General features: G+C 47.9%; 9 protein-coding genes across 9 annotated transcripts; 4 read left to right on the top strand and 5 right to left on the bottom strand.

Annotated features, from left to right (window-relative positions):
* Positions 1-220: 220 nt before the first annotated feature.
* On the top strand, positions 221-1,835 carry N7519_002057 (caspase family protein; the record flags this gene model as incomplete). Its single annotated transcript, XM_057288835.1, has 6 exons — positions 221-300; positions 368-536; positions 599-656; positions 716-1,072; positions 1,126-1,734; positions 1,787-1,835. The coding sequence occupies 6 exons, from the start codon at positions 221-223 to the stop codon at positions 1,810-1,812; spliced, it is 1,299 nt and encodes a 432-aa protein (XP_057150037.1). The 3' UTR covers positions 1,813-1,835.
* Positions 1,836-2,914: 1,079 nt separating this feature from the next.
* Positions 2,915-4,918, bottom strand: N7519_002058 (FAD-NAD(P)-binding-domain-containing protein; the record flags this gene model as incomplete). Its single annotated transcript, XM_057288836.1, has 1 exon — positions 2,915-4,918. The coding sequence occupies one exon, from the start codon at positions 4,916-4,918 to the stop codon at positions 2,915-2,917; it is 2,004 nt and encodes a 667-aa protein (XP_057150038.1).
* Positions 4,919-5,722: 804 nt separating this feature from the next.
* N7519_002059 (bifunctional methylenetetrahydrofolate dehydrogenase/methenyltetrahydrofolate cyclohydrolase) lies at positions 5,723-6,759 on the top strand (the record flags this gene model as incomplete). Its single annotated transcript, XM_057288837.1, has 3 exons — positions 5,723-5,901; positions 5,962-6,592; positions 6,655-6,759. The coding sequence occupies 3 exons, from the start codon at positions 5,723-5,725 to the stop codon at positions 6,757-6,759; spliced, it is 915 nt and encodes a 304-aa protein (XP_057150039.1).
* A 121-nt stretch (positions 6,760-6,880) lies between these two features.
* Positions 6,881-8,113, bottom strand: N7519_002060 (Major facilitator superfamily domain general substrate transporter; the record flags this gene model as incomplete). The annotated part of the gene is made up of 1 exon (XM_057288838.1): positions 6,881-8,113. The coding sequence occupies one exon, from the start codon at positions 8,111-8,113 to the stop codon at positions 6,881-6,883; it is 1,233 nt and encodes a 410-aa protein (XP_057150040.1).
* A 1,764-nt stretch (positions 8,114-9,877) lies between these two features.
* N7519_002061 (V-type proton ATPase proteolipid subunit) lies at positions 9,878-10,799 on the bottom strand (the record flags this gene model as incomplete). The annotated part of the gene is made up of 6 exons (XM_057288839.1): positions 9,878-9,945; positions 10,006-10,109; positions 10,173-10,329; positions 10,402-10,531; positions 10,659-10,671; positions 10,783-10,799. The coding sequence occupies 6 exons, from the start codon at positions 10,797-10,799 to the stop codon at positions 9,878-9,880; spliced, it is 489 nt and encodes a 162-aa protein (XP_057150041.1).
* Positions 10,800-11,893: 1,094 nt separating this feature from the next.
* Positions 11,894-13,915, top strand: N7519_002062 (uncharacterized protein; the record flags this gene model as incomplete). Its single annotated transcript, XM_057288840.1, has 3 exons — positions 11,894-12,638; positions 12,692-13,401; positions 13,460-13,915. 3 exons carry the CDS (start codon positions 11,894-11,896, stop codon positions 13,913-13,915), a joined length of 1,911 nt encoding a protein of 636 aa, XP_057150042.1.
* Positions 13,916-14,739: 824 nt separating this feature from the next.
* On the bottom strand, positions 14,740-15,348 carry N7519_002063 (uncharacterized protein; the record flags this gene model as incomplete). The annotated part of the gene is made up of 4 exons (XM_057288841.1): positions 14,740-14,828; positions 14,921-15,035; positions 15,118-15,189; positions 15,274-15,348. Coding segments are annotated over 4 exons (351 nt in total), but the record flags the coding sequence as incomplete, so codon positions are not given.
* Positions 15,349-15,825: 477 nt separating this feature from the next.
* On the top strand, positions 15,826-16,949 carry N7519_002064 (uncharacterized protein; the record flags this gene model as incomplete). Its single annotated transcript, XM_057288842.1, has 3 exons — positions 15,826-15,926; positions 16,005-16,331; positions 16,382-16,949. The coding sequence occupies 3 exons, from the start codon at positions 15,826-15,828 to the stop codon at positions 16,947-16,949; spliced, it is 996 nt and encodes a 331-aa protein (XP_057150044.1).
* An 892-nt stretch (positions 16,950-17,841) lies between these two features.
* Positions 17,842-19,186, bottom strand: N7519_002065 (putative translation factor pelota; the record flags this gene model as incomplete). The annotated part of the gene is made up of 3 exons (XM_057288843.1): positions 17,842-18,486; positions 18,554-19,042; positions 19,109-19,186. The coding sequence occupies 3 exons, from the start codon at positions 19,184-19,186 to the stop codon at positions 17,842-17,844; spliced, it is 1,212 nt and encodes a 403-aa protein (XP_057150045.1).
* Positions 19,187-19,797: the final 611 nt, after the last annotated feature.

Raw genomic sequence — 19,797 nt, forward strand, 5'->3', positions numbered from 1 at the left:
TTTCTTTTAATCCCTCGAATTGTCCGAACTCTTTGATTTGATCTTTTTTTTGGACATTTTGCTTTCAAAAATTTACCTTGCACTCTTCAAGGCTTGGCGGCTGCCGGACTTCCGATCTGTTTTGCTTGAATCTCCCCTTCTCCACATTCAACATCGCATTCTGTACTCTACATCTTTACAGTTCGCTTGATTTCTTGGGTGGACTTGGAGAGTTTCTCTGATGTCTTACTATCCACCCTACTCAGGCGCCCCGGGGTACCCCCCGCAGCAGCCGTCATATCCCCCGCAACACCAGTACCCGTACGCTTGTTTATCCCTTTGGTCTATTGAGAACATGCCCGATAGTCTGACAGAGATTCCATTACAGACAAATGAATCATCACCAGCAGCCATCTTATGGCGGCTATCCCGGCCAGTCCTACCACCAGCAGCCGCACCATCAGCCGCCGCCGCAATCCAACCCGTACGGTTACAGCCATTCGTCCCAGCCATCTCACCAGTCTTACGGCGCACATCCTCCCCAGCAAGGTTACAATGTATGTTATAATGAATTTTGCGTCGAATATACAAGGGATTGACATGTATCAATCATTCCCAGGCTCCGCCATCTGGGTACAACCAGCACCCGCCCTCTCAACCAATGCAAGGAAGACCAGGTTTGCCTACCATTCCCCAAACCACTTTGGCAGTGAAAGCTAATAATGCGCAAATTTAGCCTACGGCCAAAGCGGCGGACCGGCTCCCCCTCCCAGCAACCCCGTCGCCTTCGGTCACGGCGCTCCCCAAGGCTATAGCTTCCAATACTCCCGCTGTACAGGCAAGAGAAAGGCCTTGTTGATTGGTATCAATTACTTCGGCCAGAAAGGTCAGCTGCGCGGATGTATCAACGATGTCAAGAACATGTCGACCTACTTGAACCAGAACTTCGGCTATGCTCGCGAGGACATGGTGCTCTTGACTGATGACCAGCAAAACCCAATGAGCCAGCCGACCAAGGCAAACATTCTTCGGGCTATGCACTGGCTCGTCAAGGATGCGCGTCCCAATGACTCGTTGTTCTTCCACTACTCTGGTGAGTAATTTTGCTTCAATCGCTTCGATGGCGGTAAACTAATAAAAACCCAGGCCACGGCGGTCAGACACCCGACTTGGACGGCGACGAAGATGATGGGTATGATGAGGTTATCTACCCGGTGGACTTCCGGGTTGCAGGCCACATCGTTGACGATGAGATGCACCGTATCATGGTGCGGACTCTACAACCGGGAGTCCGGCTGACAGCGATCTTCGACTCCTGCCACTCTGGCTCTGCTCTGGATCTTCCCTACATCTACTCCACCTCCGGTGTGCTCAAGGAGCCCAACCTGGCCAAGGAGGCTGGCCAAGGCCTGCTTGGTGTGGTGTCGGCATACGCGCGTGGTGACATGGGCAGCATGATGTCCACCGCCATGGGCTTCATAAAGAAGGCCACCAAGGGCGACGAAGTGTATGAACGCAACAAGCAAACTAAGACTAGTCCCGCAGATGTCATCATGTGGTCTGGCAGCAAGGACGACCAGACCAGTCAGGATGCCCAGATTGCCGGCCAGGCCACTGGTGCCATGTCCTGGGCTTTCATTGCCGCGCTTCGGAAGAACCCTCAGCAGAGTTATGTCCAGCTTTTGAACAGCATTCGTGACGAGCTTTCGACCAAGTATTCCCAGAAGCCACAGCTGAGCTGCAGCCACCCCTTAGGTAAGATTCTCGGGTCACTTGGGCCGTATTCAGATTCTGACAATCTCTACAGATACCGACATCCTTTATGTGATGTAATTGCACTTAGAAATGAAGACAAGGAATGATGCTTGTCTGGCTTTCCATGAAGCATGCTCTTGTGTTTAACGAATTTCCCTGTATGTAATTCCACCCTCGGTGTTCCAGTGATTATTTGGCCTGTGGGTGGTTGGTGCACTATTTGTGATTAATCTTTATGAACCTGTGATTTATCACTATTTATTCTTTGAAAATCAAGTGCAGAATACCTAGGGGATTTTCTTTCCTTGGCTTTCGCGTCCCCGTTTTAGTGCTCTCGCCGCTCTTTGCCTAATGAGTAGCATGTTCACTAGCACCACTGCCGAGGCTACATAGCTTAAACAGAACAAGGGTTGGCTTAAAGGCCTTAGGAAACGTGCAGAGCTTGTCCATGCCATCGGTACTAATTCCGTCAACACCAAGAAACCAAAGTAACGATTCAAAAGAGACTCGCGGTGTTACGGAATATGGCTGGTGGTGGCAAAGATGATCTTATTCCTACAGAGTACCTAGCTACGTAAGATGGATATGCCCAGAGCTTCCAACCTTGGAACCTTGGAAGGTTAGCCGTAGGTTAGTCATCCATAGTGCCGTCATGCCCCCTTTAAGAAGTAGCTACAGCCCTTAGTAGCGTTATATTAGAAATAGTAAAAAGAGAAACTTAGAAATATAGTAGTCCTTAACGCGCTCGGTAGCCTTATACACATTGTCAATTGATGTCGGACATAAGGATGATTCGATATTGAAAGTTAAATAGGTCTTCTTCAGAACAGAATGTATTCTAAGCCAGGTTCTGGCGGTACCAATCCTGCACACCTGCTTCAATATATGTGCGGAATTTTTCCTGTTCCTTGGGGGGGTGCAAATGATTCCACAATAATTTTCACAATGCTCTCAGCATCAACCAAGCGGATCCCATCCTGTCGAATTTCTTGCAATTCTTCATTTGTGGGAAAAGTATAATATCCGCTTGCTTCAGTCTTCTGGGGTGTTCTTGGTAGCTCCTTTTCCCTGGCAATACTATCGAATGCATCCATCGCCACGGCCACTCCCATCTCAGAAACATCTCCCATGAACGCGAGCATCGACTTCGAATAGTCTATAGGATGTCTGCGGATTTCAATTACATCCCCGAGTCCCAGTTCTCGTCGATGGCATGAAGGGAATATCCGAAGTAAATTTCCTTGTTTTTCATAGCCCGGACAGTCGTCATGACTCCGCGGTAAGCAGGAAGCACCCCAGGGTGGAGGTTGAGTAAAAGTCGAGGCTTTGAGAAGTAGCGAATGATGTCCGATTTGAAGCGCTGGTAGCACCGGATTGATAAACCAATGCTGATGTGGTGTCTGGCAAGTGTCTGGATGAAGGACATCTTGTTGACGTTGGGTACCTCTTCAACAAGAATTCCGTATGTGGTCCGGATTTGGTCCACTGTTTTTTTTGTGGTACCTTCGACGGCCCCATCTTTGAAGTAAGGCCGAACGTACTGCTGTAGCAATTCTCGTTCAAAAAAGGCCAGCTCTCGGAGATCAAATGAAATAGTGCTGCTGCTGCTCTTGTGTTTGGGCAGGTAGACAAAAGGGACATGACCGGCAGCGAGAATTTGAGGGACTAAACTGCTAACCATGAGGTGCGAGAAAAGATCGGACCCACAGAAGATTGCCACATGCAATGATTGCACACTAGGGTTCTGCGTCAAACTGTAGGAGATCCGAGCAGCATGGGCCGCAATCCGGTCGATGGCACTCACGTATAAATGTGTGCCACTAGTCAGGGACCCGATTGCGTAAAGCCCCGGTGAAGCCCTCAAGCCATCAAAGTCGACGGCTATTCCACCATTAGGATGAGCCGTGATAAGGTTGTTCTTTAGTGCGGACTGGAGAAGGGGCGAGTGGATGCGCTCTAGTCTGCACTCTTGGCCAGTGGCCTCAATTACGTACGGGGCCTCGACAATGCCAGCGGAAGTCTGTGCTTTGAACGTGCCGTCCCATTTCACCGAATCTCCTTGAAGGACTTGTAGTTGGGAGCTTTCCAGCATCCTGAGTACCTTCTGTGCATTTTGCACGGGCATTCCATGACGGAACCTCATCCAGACACTATGATATTTCTCCATGAATAGCTGTTGGCTCGTTGGAGACAAACAATTCCAGTATCGCTCAATGACTGGAGCTGTTCCTCGTAGGACTGCCTGCCACTGGACTTGACCGGTGAGAGCAGCCTTGATATCATGTCGTATCTGCTTCACTGGGCATAAATCATCTAGAATCCAGCTCCAGTCACCGTTTGTGGCTTGTGACAGCTCATCCATTAAGCCACTCATCACCTGAAGAAGGCTATCATGAGGATCAAATTCAATCTGTTTTGCAAGCTCATGTAATGCATAACGACGTGGATAGGTAGTCTGGTCTCCTTGGACTTTAGGCAGACGACCACTACGTGAAATCAAAGTGATAGTGCCTTGGTGGCCGTTGTCGGAGAGGTATGTGGCAGCATCCACTGCAGACAATCGCGAGCCCACGATAATGACAGAAGATTCAGGTGGGATGGCTTTTAGCTGGGGCAGGGGCCATGGGCTCTGAAAGAATCCGGGTAGGTTGATGAGATGGGAATTAAAAACCGAGGTGAAATTCCCCAGAGCTAAGACAACGACCGGCGACATGAGGCGTGTTCCATTTCCAAGTGTCAAGGAAAAGGTGCCATCATCCCCTTTGTCGATCTCTTTGGCCTCATCATGAACAACAGTAACCGTCAATCCAGTGTGCTGAGCTGCGTCCATTGCTTGGGCCCAGGTAGCTTGAAGGTAATCCCCGTAGTTTTGCCGCGAGGGAAAGTCGCCTTCTTTGAAAGATGTTCGCCATTGAGAAAAATGGCGCGGCTGGTCGAAGTATAGGCCCATTGTATCGGTATGCATGTTCAATACCGTACCAGTACAGGCATCTGAGTAGGCCAGACCCGGACCAAGGATTTTGTTCTTTTCCAACACGATAACTCTTCCAAACTGGCTACCGCTTTTAGCCCTCTCAATCAATTGAAGGAGTACTGCAAGTCCGCTCGCACCACCTCCCACCACAACTATGTTGGGTGGGGAAAAAGACGAAGAGGCAGGGCTTTGAGATAATATTTGAACCATTGTGAATGAAGTAGGCAAAGAAATCCTGATAGACTGTTCTTCAGGAAATGAGACTCAGACATATCCGCCATTTTTATATCTCAACACTACTCAATTACGGAGTATTTTTTTTGGCCTATACAGATTCCGCAATGGAGCACTTGCAGGGCCAAGATGATGTGATGGTCTCAACAAGAGTCGAGAGAACTATATATAGTGGTACCCACTCATTTATGCAGTCAGCTCATCAATACTACCCTTCATGTGAGATCCCGTGCGGGGAATATGAGGATATGAGTAGCTTCAAGGAGGAGGGTTGGAAGAAGAAAATGAAGCCTAAATTGATATTAAGCTTTTTCCACCAATGATGGGCAATAATTGGCACAAAAGAGTAGAGCCGTTCTATAGGGCTTATGCAGGTTAGCGGAGGAAGCGGAGTGGGGCCATGATACTTTCGTGATATTTGTAGCCAGCCTAGATTCCCTTGTAACGACGAGTTTCTCTTACTCAATGCCAAAGGCATGAAATTGTAAGTGGTAATCCACAATTTTCCGACAATAGATATTCTCCTCAGATTACAGGGCTTAGTGTCAAGGATAGTACGCCGTTGAGACAGCAGAAGAATTTTCTTACCCAAATTGGATGCAAGGACTAGTACTTAGGATTGGTCTGATTGTTCTTATCTATATATACATGAATACAAATCCAGCCGTATCCCTTTGCCTGACTGATTCCTCTCTTCCAATATATTGCTACCCAATTGTCTATTGCGTGGTTCGTTGTTGAGGATACTTGACAAAGACATTGCCAGCTTTACGTATCATTATGCGTACTCCTCTTGGTGAAACGGTCCTCCCGGAAAGGCTAGCCAAGAGTATGTATGATCAGCTTTCTGACAGAATTCGGAAATTCTCGAAACGTCTCTGTCTCGCGGGCGTCTTAGCTAGCGACGACGCCGGCTCGCACCAATACGCAGAATGGACCCGGGAAACCTGTCAAACTGTGTAAGTGATCTAAATTTAGGCATCCAAAATCAGGATTTTCTCCGACTTACAAATTCTTAGTGGCGTAGACTTTTGTCTGATACGTTTGTCGCCTAGAAATGTGGCAACGTACATCAAGGCGCTCAACGTGAACCCCTGTATCCACGGCATCATCGTGTATTATCCGATATTTGGAGACTCGAGAGATGAGGAGCTGAAAACTATCGTCAATCATGCGAAGGACGTTGAAGCTCTCAACCGCGAGCCCTCGCTCCGATTCCCCGAAGTCACAGAGAGTCGAGAGCAGGCCCGTTTGGCGCCCACACTAGTGCCATGCACGGCAAGGGCCGTCGAGTTTATTCTACATCATATTGGAATCTACGATCAGAGACTCCCCGCGAAGCAACAACTAAGGAAGTGGGAGATCTGTATCATTAACCGATCTGATGTCGTGGGGCTCCCCCTTGCCCGTTTGCTGGCGGGCCAGGGAGCCCGTATCTACAGTGTCGACATCACAGGAGTTCAGCTCTTTCATCTAGATAATGCCCCATATGGAGTGGATAAGGTGCAAAGTGTAGCCACCCAATGGACGCTGCAAGACGCCGTGAAGATGTCTAGCGTGATCATCTCGGCGGTCCCACACTCTGCGTTTAAGGTGGACACGAAATGGCTTCGAAGCGGGGTAATCTGCGTCAACCTTTCTTCATGCAAGGTATGCAAGGCTCATGACACACTCCTTAATACGTGGACTGAAGTTCCTAATCAATGGTGCAGAATTTTAAGCCAGACGTCCTTGAAATTGCCTCCAAATTCGTGCCGCGTGTTGGAAACCTGACTATTGCTGCTTTGCTAAATAATCTCCTTGATTGTGTAAATTGATATTGAGGCAAGACAATATAGTGCGGACTTGCTATAAAGCGATGCGCTGGAATGGTTTATTATCATGACTTATCACGAACTCTCGGAACTCCTCCCACCGCTTCATTTAATGCCAAGTAGATCAAATCTTGGCCTTCATGGTCGTCCCGGTTTTCAACAACCGTGCGGTCACGAGGATCACAGCACCGAGAAGAAACGACAATCCACCCCAAATCTGGGCACCGATGTAACCATGCGCCCTTGCAATGAGAGCCCCGCCAAGAGGTGGACCTGTCAAGCAGGCGAAGCTGACAACGGTGAATCCCATGCCGATACGGGTCCCGGTCTTGTTTAGATCCGGTGTCAGGCTGGAGAGTGTCGAAGGCCAGAGGCCTTGCACACCATTGGAAAATATGCCATATAAGACAGCAAAAACATAGAGCCCTGCCGTTGAGTCCACTGCAGCCCAACAAAACATTATCAGACTAGCTCCAATACTTAGAGGGATAATGACATTTAGAGGCCCAAAATAGCGATCCGCTAGGTAAGCAGGGATAAGCCGACCGAGAATCCCTGCACCGTTGGTCACGATGATCAGTGTGGTTGAATCTGAGTAGGTCAAGCCTAGAACGGTGCGACCAAAGGCCCCGACATAGTAGAAGGCGAAATAAAGCCCCCAGAAGTTTAAGAACATGCCGAGGATAAATAGAACATAGGTAGGTTCCTTAAAAGAGACCCAATCGACCAATGGACCCGATCTTCGCGGGGGCAGTCGCGGCTGGAGTAGTAGCGTGGTAGGTATACTTGTCGCTACCATCACAAAGCCTAGCACTCGTACTGTCCACCCGAATCCAATTATAGGCATAAGAGCCCTCACTAAACCCGGGAAGAGCATACCACCGGTCCCGCTCCCGACGAGACCAAATGCTAAAGCAAATACTCTGCGACTAGAGAAGTACGTGGCCACAAGGCCCATCACAGGGCAAAATTGAAGACCACTACCAAGGCCAGTGCAGACCCCTTGAGCGAGAAAAAGCTGCCAATACCGGGTAGCAAGGGAAGTCATGAAGACCCCGAGTAACTGTAAGACTACCCCGACGTAGTACACTTGGTAGAAGAAACCGGCGTCTAAGGCACGGCCGGAGAAAGTCCCGACGAAGAAAATGAGAAAAACTTGCACAGATCCCACCCATGAGATGGCCGAAGGGGAAACGCCGAGTTCAGATTGGTAGTATGCTTGGAATACGCCAAAGCTGGCGATATAGCCCCAAGTATTGAACGCTACCAGATGGCCCATCACGGCCTGCGTCCAGGCTTTCATACCCCCATCTGGCGGTGGAGGGATCACCGGCGACGGTGATAGACTCTCTAGCATTCTCGATTCCGTATTATTTCCGTTCATCGGGAATGCCAAGGGGGCTGGGATCAGTATCAAAGTTGACGCAGATTGATTGATCGAGGGAAAAGGGGCATAAAAGAAAAGATGGAATGGTCTGCATGCTGCATTGGCGGGTGCTCGATTTGTTAGGCTGGTATGTTTGTTAATTGCATTAGGCAGCACACTTGGCAGAGGGTCTCGACACAATCCCGGGCTCCCTCCAGGGCCTGATTCATCGCTTACAAACGTTCTGATAGATCATCTCCAACTCTACTCTTGAATTGTGCGAATTCGATTCAATGAAAGCAATGATACGGAGTAGTTCCGAGCCGGATTGAAGCCCCGCCTCATGCTGCATGCTCGGGCATCCCTTGGTTATTTCCATAAATACTAAGCAACGGCTGATCGTCACGCTGAATGGGGGCAGTTGCAGGATTTGAAACCTTGAGAGAAAGTACCTCGGTACTTTTGTAAGACCCCTGACCAATCAGGAACCTCGCTCATCCCTTGACTAATGACCCTTGATCGCTTTTTCTCCGGTGGGGACTCTGCAGGGGTTCCAACTGAGGGGAACGAGAAAAAAGCTGAGGGGGTCTCCAGCCCTATGCCCCAGCTTTTTTTCTAGTTCCCCTCAGCTGGAACCCGTCCTACGCAGCGGTATAGGGGCCAGGGTTCAAAACCCCTTTTACTAGGGGATCTTGCTGCCTGGATGCTTTAATTAGCACCGCCCTCTATACCGCTCTATACAGTGTATTGTAAATCATTCACATAAACATGAAGCCTTTTCATCCCATACAAATGCATGCATCTCCTTTTTTTGAGATGGTTTACAAGCTGTCTCCATGTATGAAAATGAAGCTTTTTTTTCCCCATACAAATGCATGCATCTCCGATTTTTGGGGTGGTTTACCAGCCTCTATGTATGAAAATGAGGCATTTCATCCTATACAAATGTATGCATCTCTATTTTTGAAGCTGGTTTACTATCTCTCGGCATAGAATAACTAAGCCCGGTTACTAGTCTATATTAAAACTTGCTAGCTGTTATCCCACAAATCGGACCTAAAATTTTATTCTCTATACACTACTCCGTACACTACTCTATATATGAATTATACCGCGCCAGCGTATTAATCTTAAGCCTATAAAGAAGAGATACTCGATCTCATTACAGTGGATTGACGACTGGCCGGCGTATGTTGAGAAGATTCTCGACCCCTTCCCGCTAGAAGGAGCCATGATGCGGGTTGTCTTTAATGATCTGGAGTTCTAATGTGAGATAATATGTCAGGCGGAATTACGCAAGGTTCCCCTATGCTATCATTTCCGCCATCTACTTTCTATAACTGGGCATCTAGCAACGGCTCCGAGTCTATAATCATTTCCAAAAATCTGAGGCTTTTCATTTTCGTCCACTATATCCACCACTATTGTTCATTTTTTTTCTAGCGGTCGACTACGTGCATACCCTCTTTAATATTTCCGTCGACCTTTTATTTTACCCTACAGGGCGGCTGTCGTTGCCGGCCGATTTCTGTTCCTTTATGCATTCATGTTTCCTCATTTGTTCTGACAGAATCCGAACCTCCTTTAAGTGCCTCAAATATGAGTGTGACAGCTAAACCAGCGTCTCCGACCGAAAATGGAAACACTGGGAGCAGAGTAGCATGCCAAGTCTTGCAGAAGTTCTCGCTACATTCTAGCAAAGATTCGATCACCAAAGTCCGCTATTTCCGATGCCATGTCCCTAGCAAGGTGCCCTCATATGCACTCCTTGGCATCTTTCGCGCGCGAGTTCATGAGAAGGGCGACGATTAGACCATACAAGCCTTATGCACGTATTAGCTTCTCATTCTGCGTAATTCCAGAAGTTATGATCCCGTTCTTACCAAGAACTTCAGCGAAGATGAGTATCAGAATCATGCCGACATACAGTCTTGGCTGCTGAGCTGTTCCACGAACTCCGGCATCACCAACAACGCCAATAGCGAAACTAAAATCACGACAAAAGGATCACGTCAGCTGGGTATCGGGGCTTATCTGTTACACAACTTACCCAGATGCTAAGCCGGCAAGGCCGACGGATAGACCCGTACAAAGCTGGACCAAGCCTGTGTATAAGGGGAGATTCTGCTTTAGATCGTTTGCGACAAGAACGGAAACGACTAGGCCGTAGATCCCGATAATGCCGGCCATCACAACCGGGACTATGTCTATTGAACCACGTTTGGATTAGCGTTGTATCCTCAATCTACAAGCTCTTCCGGCATTCGGACGTCACATACTCTTTACGACCAGGTCGGGTCGCAAGACAGCCGTCGAGCAAACGCCGACGCCGGCCTTAGCAGTTCCGTAGGCAGCACCGAAGCAAGTGAAGACAATTGCGCAGACGCAACCCATAGAGCCAAGAAATGGCTAGTGGTCTCAAAGTTAGCTACTTGAATTTGGGCAGCGAGTTTAGACATGGTGGGGTGAAGGACATGAACTTTGGCTGATGCCTGGTCGTCACATTCGAAATAGCCACGAGGGAGGGCGAACTCACAGAATAGACAGGACTAAGAGAAGATTTAGCATGGATCAGATACAGGATATTAGAAGTGTAGAGAAACAGATTTTGCATTAGAAAGAGATCAGATGAGATTCCCGGGTCCGCCCGCTTTGCTTACCACAGTTCTGAAACCATTTTGCTAATCGATTTCGCTATTTGAGCGCTTTGGGCGGACGGCCTTAGGTGAAATGCTAGAAGACAAGAATACGATATCTTAAAAGACGGATGTTATCGATGTTGCCGTAGAGAGGAGTTTGGGTGGTAAGATTGGACGAACTGAGACATTTCCCAGGCCATGTCTGCCTGGCGCCATGCTTCCAGAAGACAGGCCGTAAGTGGTCAACAGGAGCGCTAGTGCGATTACTCGCTATCTGCTAGACCCCTGTAAAAAAATACTACTAGTTGTCAAGCTAGTACCTATTGGTCAGACGAGTTGCTTAGTGAGAGGGGAAAGACACCCCGGGGATAAAGAAGTTAAATATATACTAACAAGGGACTCGGAGACTAGATAGACTTATCATCATTATATACACTATATTTAGGGACGAAGTAGTGTACACGCGTCTCCCCCTCTAGGGCTAGGTATAAACATTGGGAGAATCTCCCACTATTTGACTCACCTAGCTAATAGGAACTAGCCTGGCAACTAGTATTTCTTACACCAACTCTTAAAAAGAAAAAGATATAGATATAGCTAAAATAAAGTATTAGCTTTAGTACCGTGTTACTATCTACATGTAACCATGGAATGGATACTAGTCCTAATAATAAGATTATTCTATAAAAGCCTTATAAACCTCTGAGCTTGAGAACACGAACGTATGTATTTTGAACTGATAAAAAAAGAACAACCCCCATTCAACCATTTCCTGGATCCTTATTCCTCCAGTAATGCACATATATATATATATATATATATATATATAGCTTGATGACGATAAGCGTCGGTCTTTCTGACATCATGGTAAACAACTGCCCACCTGGGCATCTGCACAACCGACAGACATATGTACTTCTGGCGTTGCAATGTTACACTATGGGAAATTCTAGCTAGTTCGTTATCTCGATCAGGATCAAAATCAAAATCTGCAAGCTGCAAGGTCTCCATCTCCATCCACTATGTAAACATGCTCAACACGATATGATGGGATCCGCCATTGGCGGGAGAGCTGACCGAGCGATATGCTTATGGCGCTGTACGGAGTTCATATCCTCAAGGGGACCGTCATATGTCATTTTTGCCCCCGAGCAGCATCCGCGGAGATAGAAGCTCCTCAACTGCTCTGGATATTCAATATAACAACTACGGATTCGATCCCGAAACGAACGGCCCCGAATCAAGCACAATGCAGTCATTTCTCCAGCACCGCGCCCTCCGCAGAAAGCTCGAGCAACAATTTGTTACAAAACATGAGAAGCCCGAGAATGTCTGGACCCATGAGGGCCAGTACGGTTACCGTGAAGGAGAGATCTACACGCATCCCCGCGAGCGGAGTGATGACTTGGCTGCCGAACGAAGGAGGGAGCATGGCCATCGTACTTTTATATCTGGGCCATCTCTTCAACCTCGCCATACCGCTGCATCACATCTCGGGCGGGAAGGAGATATCGAGGGCGCGGAGTATGATCCGGAACTCTCAACCGATCCGCATACCATCAATTCAGCAGACACACTGGGAAACACGCCTGATATTATGGTGACTGGCGTTGAAAGACCCCGGCCCGGGGTTTCGACCGATAGTGAATCTGATATTGAGTCCGCGAAAAGGAATAAACTCATTGTCGTCACGTATGAAGGTGAGGATGACGAAATGGATCCTCACAACTGGACACTAAGACGTCGAATGTTGGTGACTCTTCTCACTGCACTTATGGGGTGTGTGATCTTCTGGTCATCCACAATTGATACAACTGCTCTCCCAGAAACCAGGAAAATGTATCACACCAGCTTTGAAGTCCAGGCTTTGCCAACTGGTACGTGGTTAACACTTTGAATCGCTTCAACCAGACTAATTAAGATTATCCAGCCATGTTCCTAGTTGGTTGTGGAGTAGGCGCATTGATAACAGCGCCTATATCAGAAGTCATCGGACGCAACCCTGTGTACATCCCCACCATGATCGGGTTCATGTTGTTCAACACAGGGGCAGGGCTTGCCCAGACAATAGTACAGCGAGTTGTGTGCCGCGGTCTAGCTGGATTCTTCGGGTCTGCCCCGGCAGTTCTATCAGCAGCAACCCTCGTGGACGTCTGGTCACGCATTGAAAGAGTCTACACCTTCCCGATATATTCCATAATCATCTTCATAGGTCCATTAGTGGGACCAACACCGGGTTCGTTCGCCGTCAGTGCTGAATCGGTAAGCTGGCGCTGGGTGGACTGGATGACCATAATATTTGCAGGACTCGTCCTGATCCCGGTTGTGCTCTTCCTGCCCGAGTCATACAGCCCGATCCTGCTGTACTGGAAAGCACAAGAACTCCGCCGCCTAACAGGCGACGACCGGTACCGGTCTCCGCTAGAGTTCAGAAAAGCCACTTTCGCCCACCGGCTGCGTACCGCACTATACCGACCACTTCTGCTTTTTGCAACAGAGCCAATCATCTTGATCCACTCGGTCTACCTCACAGTCTTGTTCATGATCCTATACACCTTCCTCGCGGGCTACATCTCCATCTATCATATAGCAAGCCACTTCAGTGCGACCTCCACTGCCCTCGCTTTCCTAGGCATTTTGGTCGGAGTCCTGCTTTCTCTCCTGATGCTCCCGATTTCAATGTGGCTCCTCCGTAGAGAGATCTACCGCAGCCGCGGGAGGGGGCGAACACCGCCCGGACCCTGAGATCAGTCTGTACATGGCTATGTTCGGTGCACCTGCTGTTCCCATCTCGCTGTTCTGGATGGGCTGGACGGCCAAACTTGAAATCTCGTACTGGAGCCCGCTCGTCGCTTCGGTATTCTATGGCTTTGGGACGTTGTGTGTCTTTGTCTCGGGGTACCAGTACGTCTCCGATGCGTTCGAGTCACATGCTACAAGCGCGCTTTCCTCTCTTCAGATGACGCGGCTTGTTGGTGCCGGCGTTATGGTTATTGTCGGGGACATTATGTATAAGAACCTTGGCGTTGGATGGACATTGACTCTTTGGGGTTTCCTTTCGGCGTTGTTTATGCCTATGCCTTATTTGCTCTACTGGAAGGGATATAACCTCCGTCAGCGGAGTTGGTACGCACGCAGGCATGAACACGACTGAGGTATGTGTACATTTTATATGAAAGATGATCCAGAGTTGAAGCGTGGTGGTTAACGTCGTTTTCGTATCTAGTGCCTGTCTGTCAATCTTGGTATATTCTCATGGGTTTCAAAGCTAAACTCCATGTTAGGAAATCCCAGGCGAACGATCTCACCCAACGTCGCTTCGGTCCTTCAGGTAGAGACCCTCCATGCTGTAGACCCAAAACAACTTGCTAAAGAATTTACCCTCATTACGAGCCTTGGCTTCTCAGATGGGAAACAGCCCTGCAGTATATCTAGCAATAGGGGAATGTCGTTCAACATGTCTTTCCACAGTTGTCAATGGCCTTTGATTAGATTGCTAGCATACGCAGATTTGTATGAATGGCCTAGGTGTTTTCATTTCTCCGCATCAGCCCCTCATGCTTATAAATATTAATGAACAGAAGTAAATCTAGGGGTAGTTATATTATAGTTATAGATGGATAAACAGGAGAGAAATGCCTACATGAGTGTGAAATAGGCAAATATGAGGGAGCTAACATGTTAATAACGTGTTAATAACATACATATTATTAATGTATTATTAACTTGTAAGTTCTATACGCATATGTATAGATATTTATTTAGTTGTAGCATACTCCGCACAGCTTTGAATATCTTAAAGAAAACAAAAGACTTTAATTTAAGGTGAAAAAAGGTGGGAGATCGTTGGGGGCGGACGAATAGAATAATTCATTAATAATTCATTATTAACTCATTAATCCACTTTCCCGCAGCCCTTACTTCCGCAGCCCCACCCCCATCCAGTCTATACATTGTATACAATATACCCCGTACTCTTCAGGCATTTGGGACCGTCTTGGTATTGACATTGCGATTGCTATTGCGACCGGTGTTGCGATTGATGACCGAAGGAGTGGTTGACGGGGCTGGATCGGGGCCGAGTCAAAGAGAGAATTGTACCAAGCTAAACATTCTGTCGATTAGGTGTGTATTTGAAGAGTCAGACTACCCAGCTTACCTCGAACTTTCTCCTGTTCAATGTAACTAATCCGACCCAAGACACGCTCGGCAACTTTCAGGTCTTCACTGTGACGGCCAACATGCTTCCGCAAGTTTCCAGTCAGGTAAGGATGCTAAGAACAGTAAGCTAATCCTTCCAAGCTTTATAACAGACTGGCGTGCATTAATTAAGAGCTTAGGGAATGGTATTCTCACCTCGCTGGCAGTGCACCCTGGATGACGACAATATTGCTCGCCAACCTGGATAATCACATGGTTGTTCTCATCCTATATTGTATATGTTCTTCGTCAGCCTTTTATATACTTCTGCTATATGACTCCACTTAACAAGGCAACTTGGAAACCACAGACCCTTTCATATTCCGGCATCACAAGTTCCCCAGAAGCAACTTCACGAAACGTAACGGAGATAAGCAGGGTGCTTAGCTAGAAAGGTAGGAGCAGCCATGATCAAAGTGAAATAGAGCCAAGATAGTGAGCCGAAAAATCCAAAGAAATTCCCTTTGAAGGATGCGAGAGTTCGATGGATAGACCAAAATCTCGCTGGCCTAAAAACCTGTGGATCTACAATGGTCTGTATAAGACAGGGTCACGTGCATGGATCAAATCAGTCGCGCTTCGACTGCCAAACACGCGTCCAGCCTCATAATTATTTTGGGAAGACACCGGCCTTCCCTATAATTTAATCCATGGGTATTGTTAGAATACCATACTGCTGCTTCTCACTGTATCTGTGCTCGTTCTGGCCATGATTCTGTTCTGTGATGTCTATCATCCATGAAGACAACCTGCCCCCCAGGGTTCTTACGCCTGGGTCCAACATGGTATCATGAGATTCCTTTTTTGCCCCATGGATGGGAGACAACCAATGTTAGGGGATCTGGGTCACTCAAGCATGCAGCAATGAAAGCACTACTGCGGGACCAGTCGGCACTGAAACCTGAGTTATTTGAATACGTCCACTGGTATCTGGCGGAATATCTTTGGGATTGCCTGAAAAGGTGGTATGTAATATTGGAAGCTTTTTAAACTCTCTTAGCAGATTCTCGAGTTTGTCCGTTCAAATCTGACCATCTAAACAGCAACAAGCAGACAATGCACATGTGGAAGATAATGGCCAGCGTTTATCCTGTACAATTCTACAAGGTTAGCCCTTACTACTGCCTCAATGCTGGCTGTCCCAAAAAGCCACCGAGAGACTACATGGGTATTCTCAATAGCGAAGATTTTCGCTGGCGTGCAATCTTGACGATTGCAACCACATACTGCACTGCCACAGACCTGACTACTATACCAAACATCAAGAATCTGGTTGCCCTGGACGTCCACAGTGAGCCATACACGTCGAATAACGCCCGCTGGACCCCGTGGGCGTTAGCAACGACGGTCTCCTCTTGCAAGATGGATTTGTGCGTGGTTGGATTGAATCTGAAGCACTACAGCATCTCCGCGTTCTCAGATTCTACCACCAGCACGAAATGACCGTTGCATCACTGGGAGCTCTGTGTGAACTACCCGAGCTTCAGCTTGTCGTTGCATACGAATGTAAGAAGATCACAGGCGCGATTCAGAAATATGATAAGCCCGCGAATGGCATCCTTCCCATAAAAGGATGGTCTGCCTGCAGGCTCGATTGGTTTTGGGAAAACCACGGAACGTCAAAAACAATTGATGGTAATCTCTTGGCTTTGCATCATGTGTATCAGTCTAGTCTCCAGACATCCGGAGAGGATTCCAGAAGACCATCATCCCTACCAAGGAATCTCCCGATTTTGGAGTTCAAACTACCAACTGTCGACCACAGCAGAAGAGACAGGGTTGTTGTCCGCTCTCGCTATAATGCAAAATCAATTGTGTTGTTTACTCGAGATCCCGTGAAGCAAAAGCTTGATATCAAGAAGCAGCAACGTGCAAGGGAGAAGAAGAGGACCGAGCCACCTGAAAAGGGGGATCGTCCTGCCAAAAGAGCAGTCATGAAAGACAGGGGTACAATGGGCATCTCCGAGACTTTGAATCAGTTCTTTTGATGGATTGTCTATATAGGTTCGTGCGATGGAATAACACTTCCGCGCCATTTTTGAGGCGGCACTCCACCATTATTTCGAATTGTCATTCGGTTAGCAGGCATAAAGTTCGCTACAATGACCACAGAAATGATCAAGTCACCGAGGTCCATCTACAGATTTTCACGTCTCGCCGCAGTCGACAGCCCCGTCTGGGTCTGGGCATCTCGCCTGGGAAATGATAGCGGTGCTACTTTGCAAGTATCTTCATCGTGGATGTGAATGCACACTTCTAGATTATCTTTGGAACAATTGAGGGAGACAATGTGAACACATCGCATTCTAAGAGCTAGTTGTGACTGTTTTGCTGCATCTGTGCCTCATTTCGGTCCGAGAGCATCATTGAGAAAGTATGAGCCGAGTTTCCGACCTGCGTCTCATACGGTCCGTTCCAATTCCAAAGGTTCGAGGCCTATGGTCGCTTCGAACAAGTTTGTTCTATCGAACAGAGCTATTTTCGCTGCCGCTTCCAAAATCACAAGGACTGAGCTTATGATCAAACCGTACGCATACTTCTTCCCATTTTTTTTCTGCCTATCAATTAATCAAAGGGTTACATCCGTGGACAGAACGGAAGGTCTTGGTCTCCTTCTCAATCCGAGCAAGACAGACCTTGATACAGATCTTGCTGTTTATGGCAAGAGCTGGGTGAAAGCTGCCACGGAGGCAGGAACGTAGTGGAGGCAGGAGCAGTTTCAACCCCATCTACGGTCTGACGAATTTTCACCTGGCTTCCTTTACAATCTCAATAAAACCAATCAATGGCCCTGGCATGTTGTTCATCTGATTTGCATGCGTCTATTATGCCATACGTTAGAGATATTTGTATTCTTCGATGGCCCGTTGAATCGTCAGTCTATTCTGCATCAGAGTCAAGGTCCGGTTCAATAACAGGGAATGTCAAAAGCGCAGCGATGCCACCCAGTCCCTCGAGACGCTTTCCACTTTCATGATCCGAGCTGAGAATTCGCACGTCACCACCCTCAACATCGCGGACGCGGTCCACAAGCGCCACCCAGCGTTTACGCTCGGCGACATCCTGTGATCGAAACAAGCGATTCGAAACAATGAGCACGCCGCCTCCTCGGCCGACAGCACCTTGTTCAACCGCGTCCTCAACCTCGCGAGGACCATAGGTTGCTTTGTTGGTCTCCTTGCGTAGTTGTTCTAGGAAGTCGTCCATCAATTTGGTTTCCCGGGCATATTTGGTATCAGCCAGGAGCCTCTTAACTGCGGGTGACTGCAGGACCTCCGATAGGGAATTCGTGTACCCCGATGCGGAGTGTACAACAACAAGGCTAGGAAGAAGTCGTTTGAGTCCAGGAGTCGTTGTTGACGCCTCAGACTGGATGTATTTTTGGAAGCCGGAGGCGACAAACCCGGGCGAGGCGAGGAGCACGGGCCGTACAGCCTCGTTGTTGGCGCCTGAAGTAAGACTGGTATTGAACTCCATTTGTCGAATGAGGGTCTCGAGTGTGACTTTGAAAAACTTGTTCATTCCCTGGCATTATGCGGCATAAGTTCCGAACGCCGTCAATAGAAACAATAACATAATAGTAGAAACTCACTTTATCATGATCCCCTCCTCCCTGCCGTTTCCGTGGTACTGACATCTCGATCTTTTGCTTCAATATCGTCTGGAATTGGCCGATAAAGCAGATATGAGCCAATCCTTCCTGCATAACCACTGCCACAGCCTCTGCACGGCGCTTCCCGCCCTCATCCACAGCATCCTTGAGAGACTCAATTGCGATACTGTCCCACCCGACGCCTTCTCCACCTGCCCCAATCTCTTTCTCTAACGTGAAATTGCGATTCAACTCTAGATCGAGAGTATGGAACTGTCCAATCTTTGTGTGCGGTGTTTCATTGATGATTTGTCCCGATACATGAAGCTGAGAGCTCTGCGGGTCAAAGTCGAGATTCTTCACGCGAATTACGAGGTTCAGGTGAACGCGCGCCGAGCTCGTGGACCCGGTATCTTGAACTGTGGTAACTCGACGAATTGCGCTGGCTCGAAGGATATCATCTGGTCGGATCAGGTTGTATGCGTGCCACTAGATTTCGAATTGTATATTAGACGAATGCGGGGTGCTGATACGATAAAATGAAGGCCTCAATACCATGTCTTCTGGCTCTTCTGGGCACAACGTCACCGCCCCGGAGCCATTGTGCTCAATTTTATTCTTGATACAGCGCATTCTTGCGGTGATATTTCACGGTTATAGGTCAAGGGCTTGTGAAGGTAAAATGCGACGAAGGCAGGTTGGACGATGTTATTGCGATGTCGTCATATGTTGACCAAAAAATGCGCAAATTGGAAGAACAATAGGTTGTATGAAAGCAGATCAAAGCTTCACGATCTTTGGAATGCTCCTGTAAAAAGAGATATTCGAGCAAATCAGCCTAAGAAAAGGCCGTCGACGATGTTAAACTTGCCAAACACAACCCCACTAGAGGATACTGCCGGTAATTTCCGCCCAACAGTCCTGGGAGAATATCACCTGCTCTGCTGATGCGCTTATTATGGGTGGTTAATCTTGGTCTCCAATGGATTGTCAGAGAATAGAAAGTTACTGAATATTCCAAGTCTCCAAAATACATAAAATCCAGTATGAACATCACCCTGCGCCGCCATACTCAGAAACATGCCTTATCAATAATACCAAACCCTAATCAGATCAGATTAGGGCACAATTGACGTCAAAGCTTGGAGGCCTGATGGTTTTATCATGGCAAGTTCACTGCGATCTGGATTGGCCTGGAAGGGCATTACCCATAGAATATTTATCTCCTGGTCTAAGTCCCTTAT

The sequence above is a fragment of the Penicillium mononematosum genome (genome assembly GCF_028829835.1).
Source record: "Penicillium mononematosum strain IBT 11891 chromosome Unknown utg000002l:1.0-8112719.0:1.0-8118358.0, whole genome shotgun sequence".
NCBI classification, from domain to species: domain Eukaryota; kingdom Fungi; phylum Ascomycota; class Eurotiomycetes; order Eurotiales; family Aspergillaceae; genus Penicillium; species Penicillium mononematosum.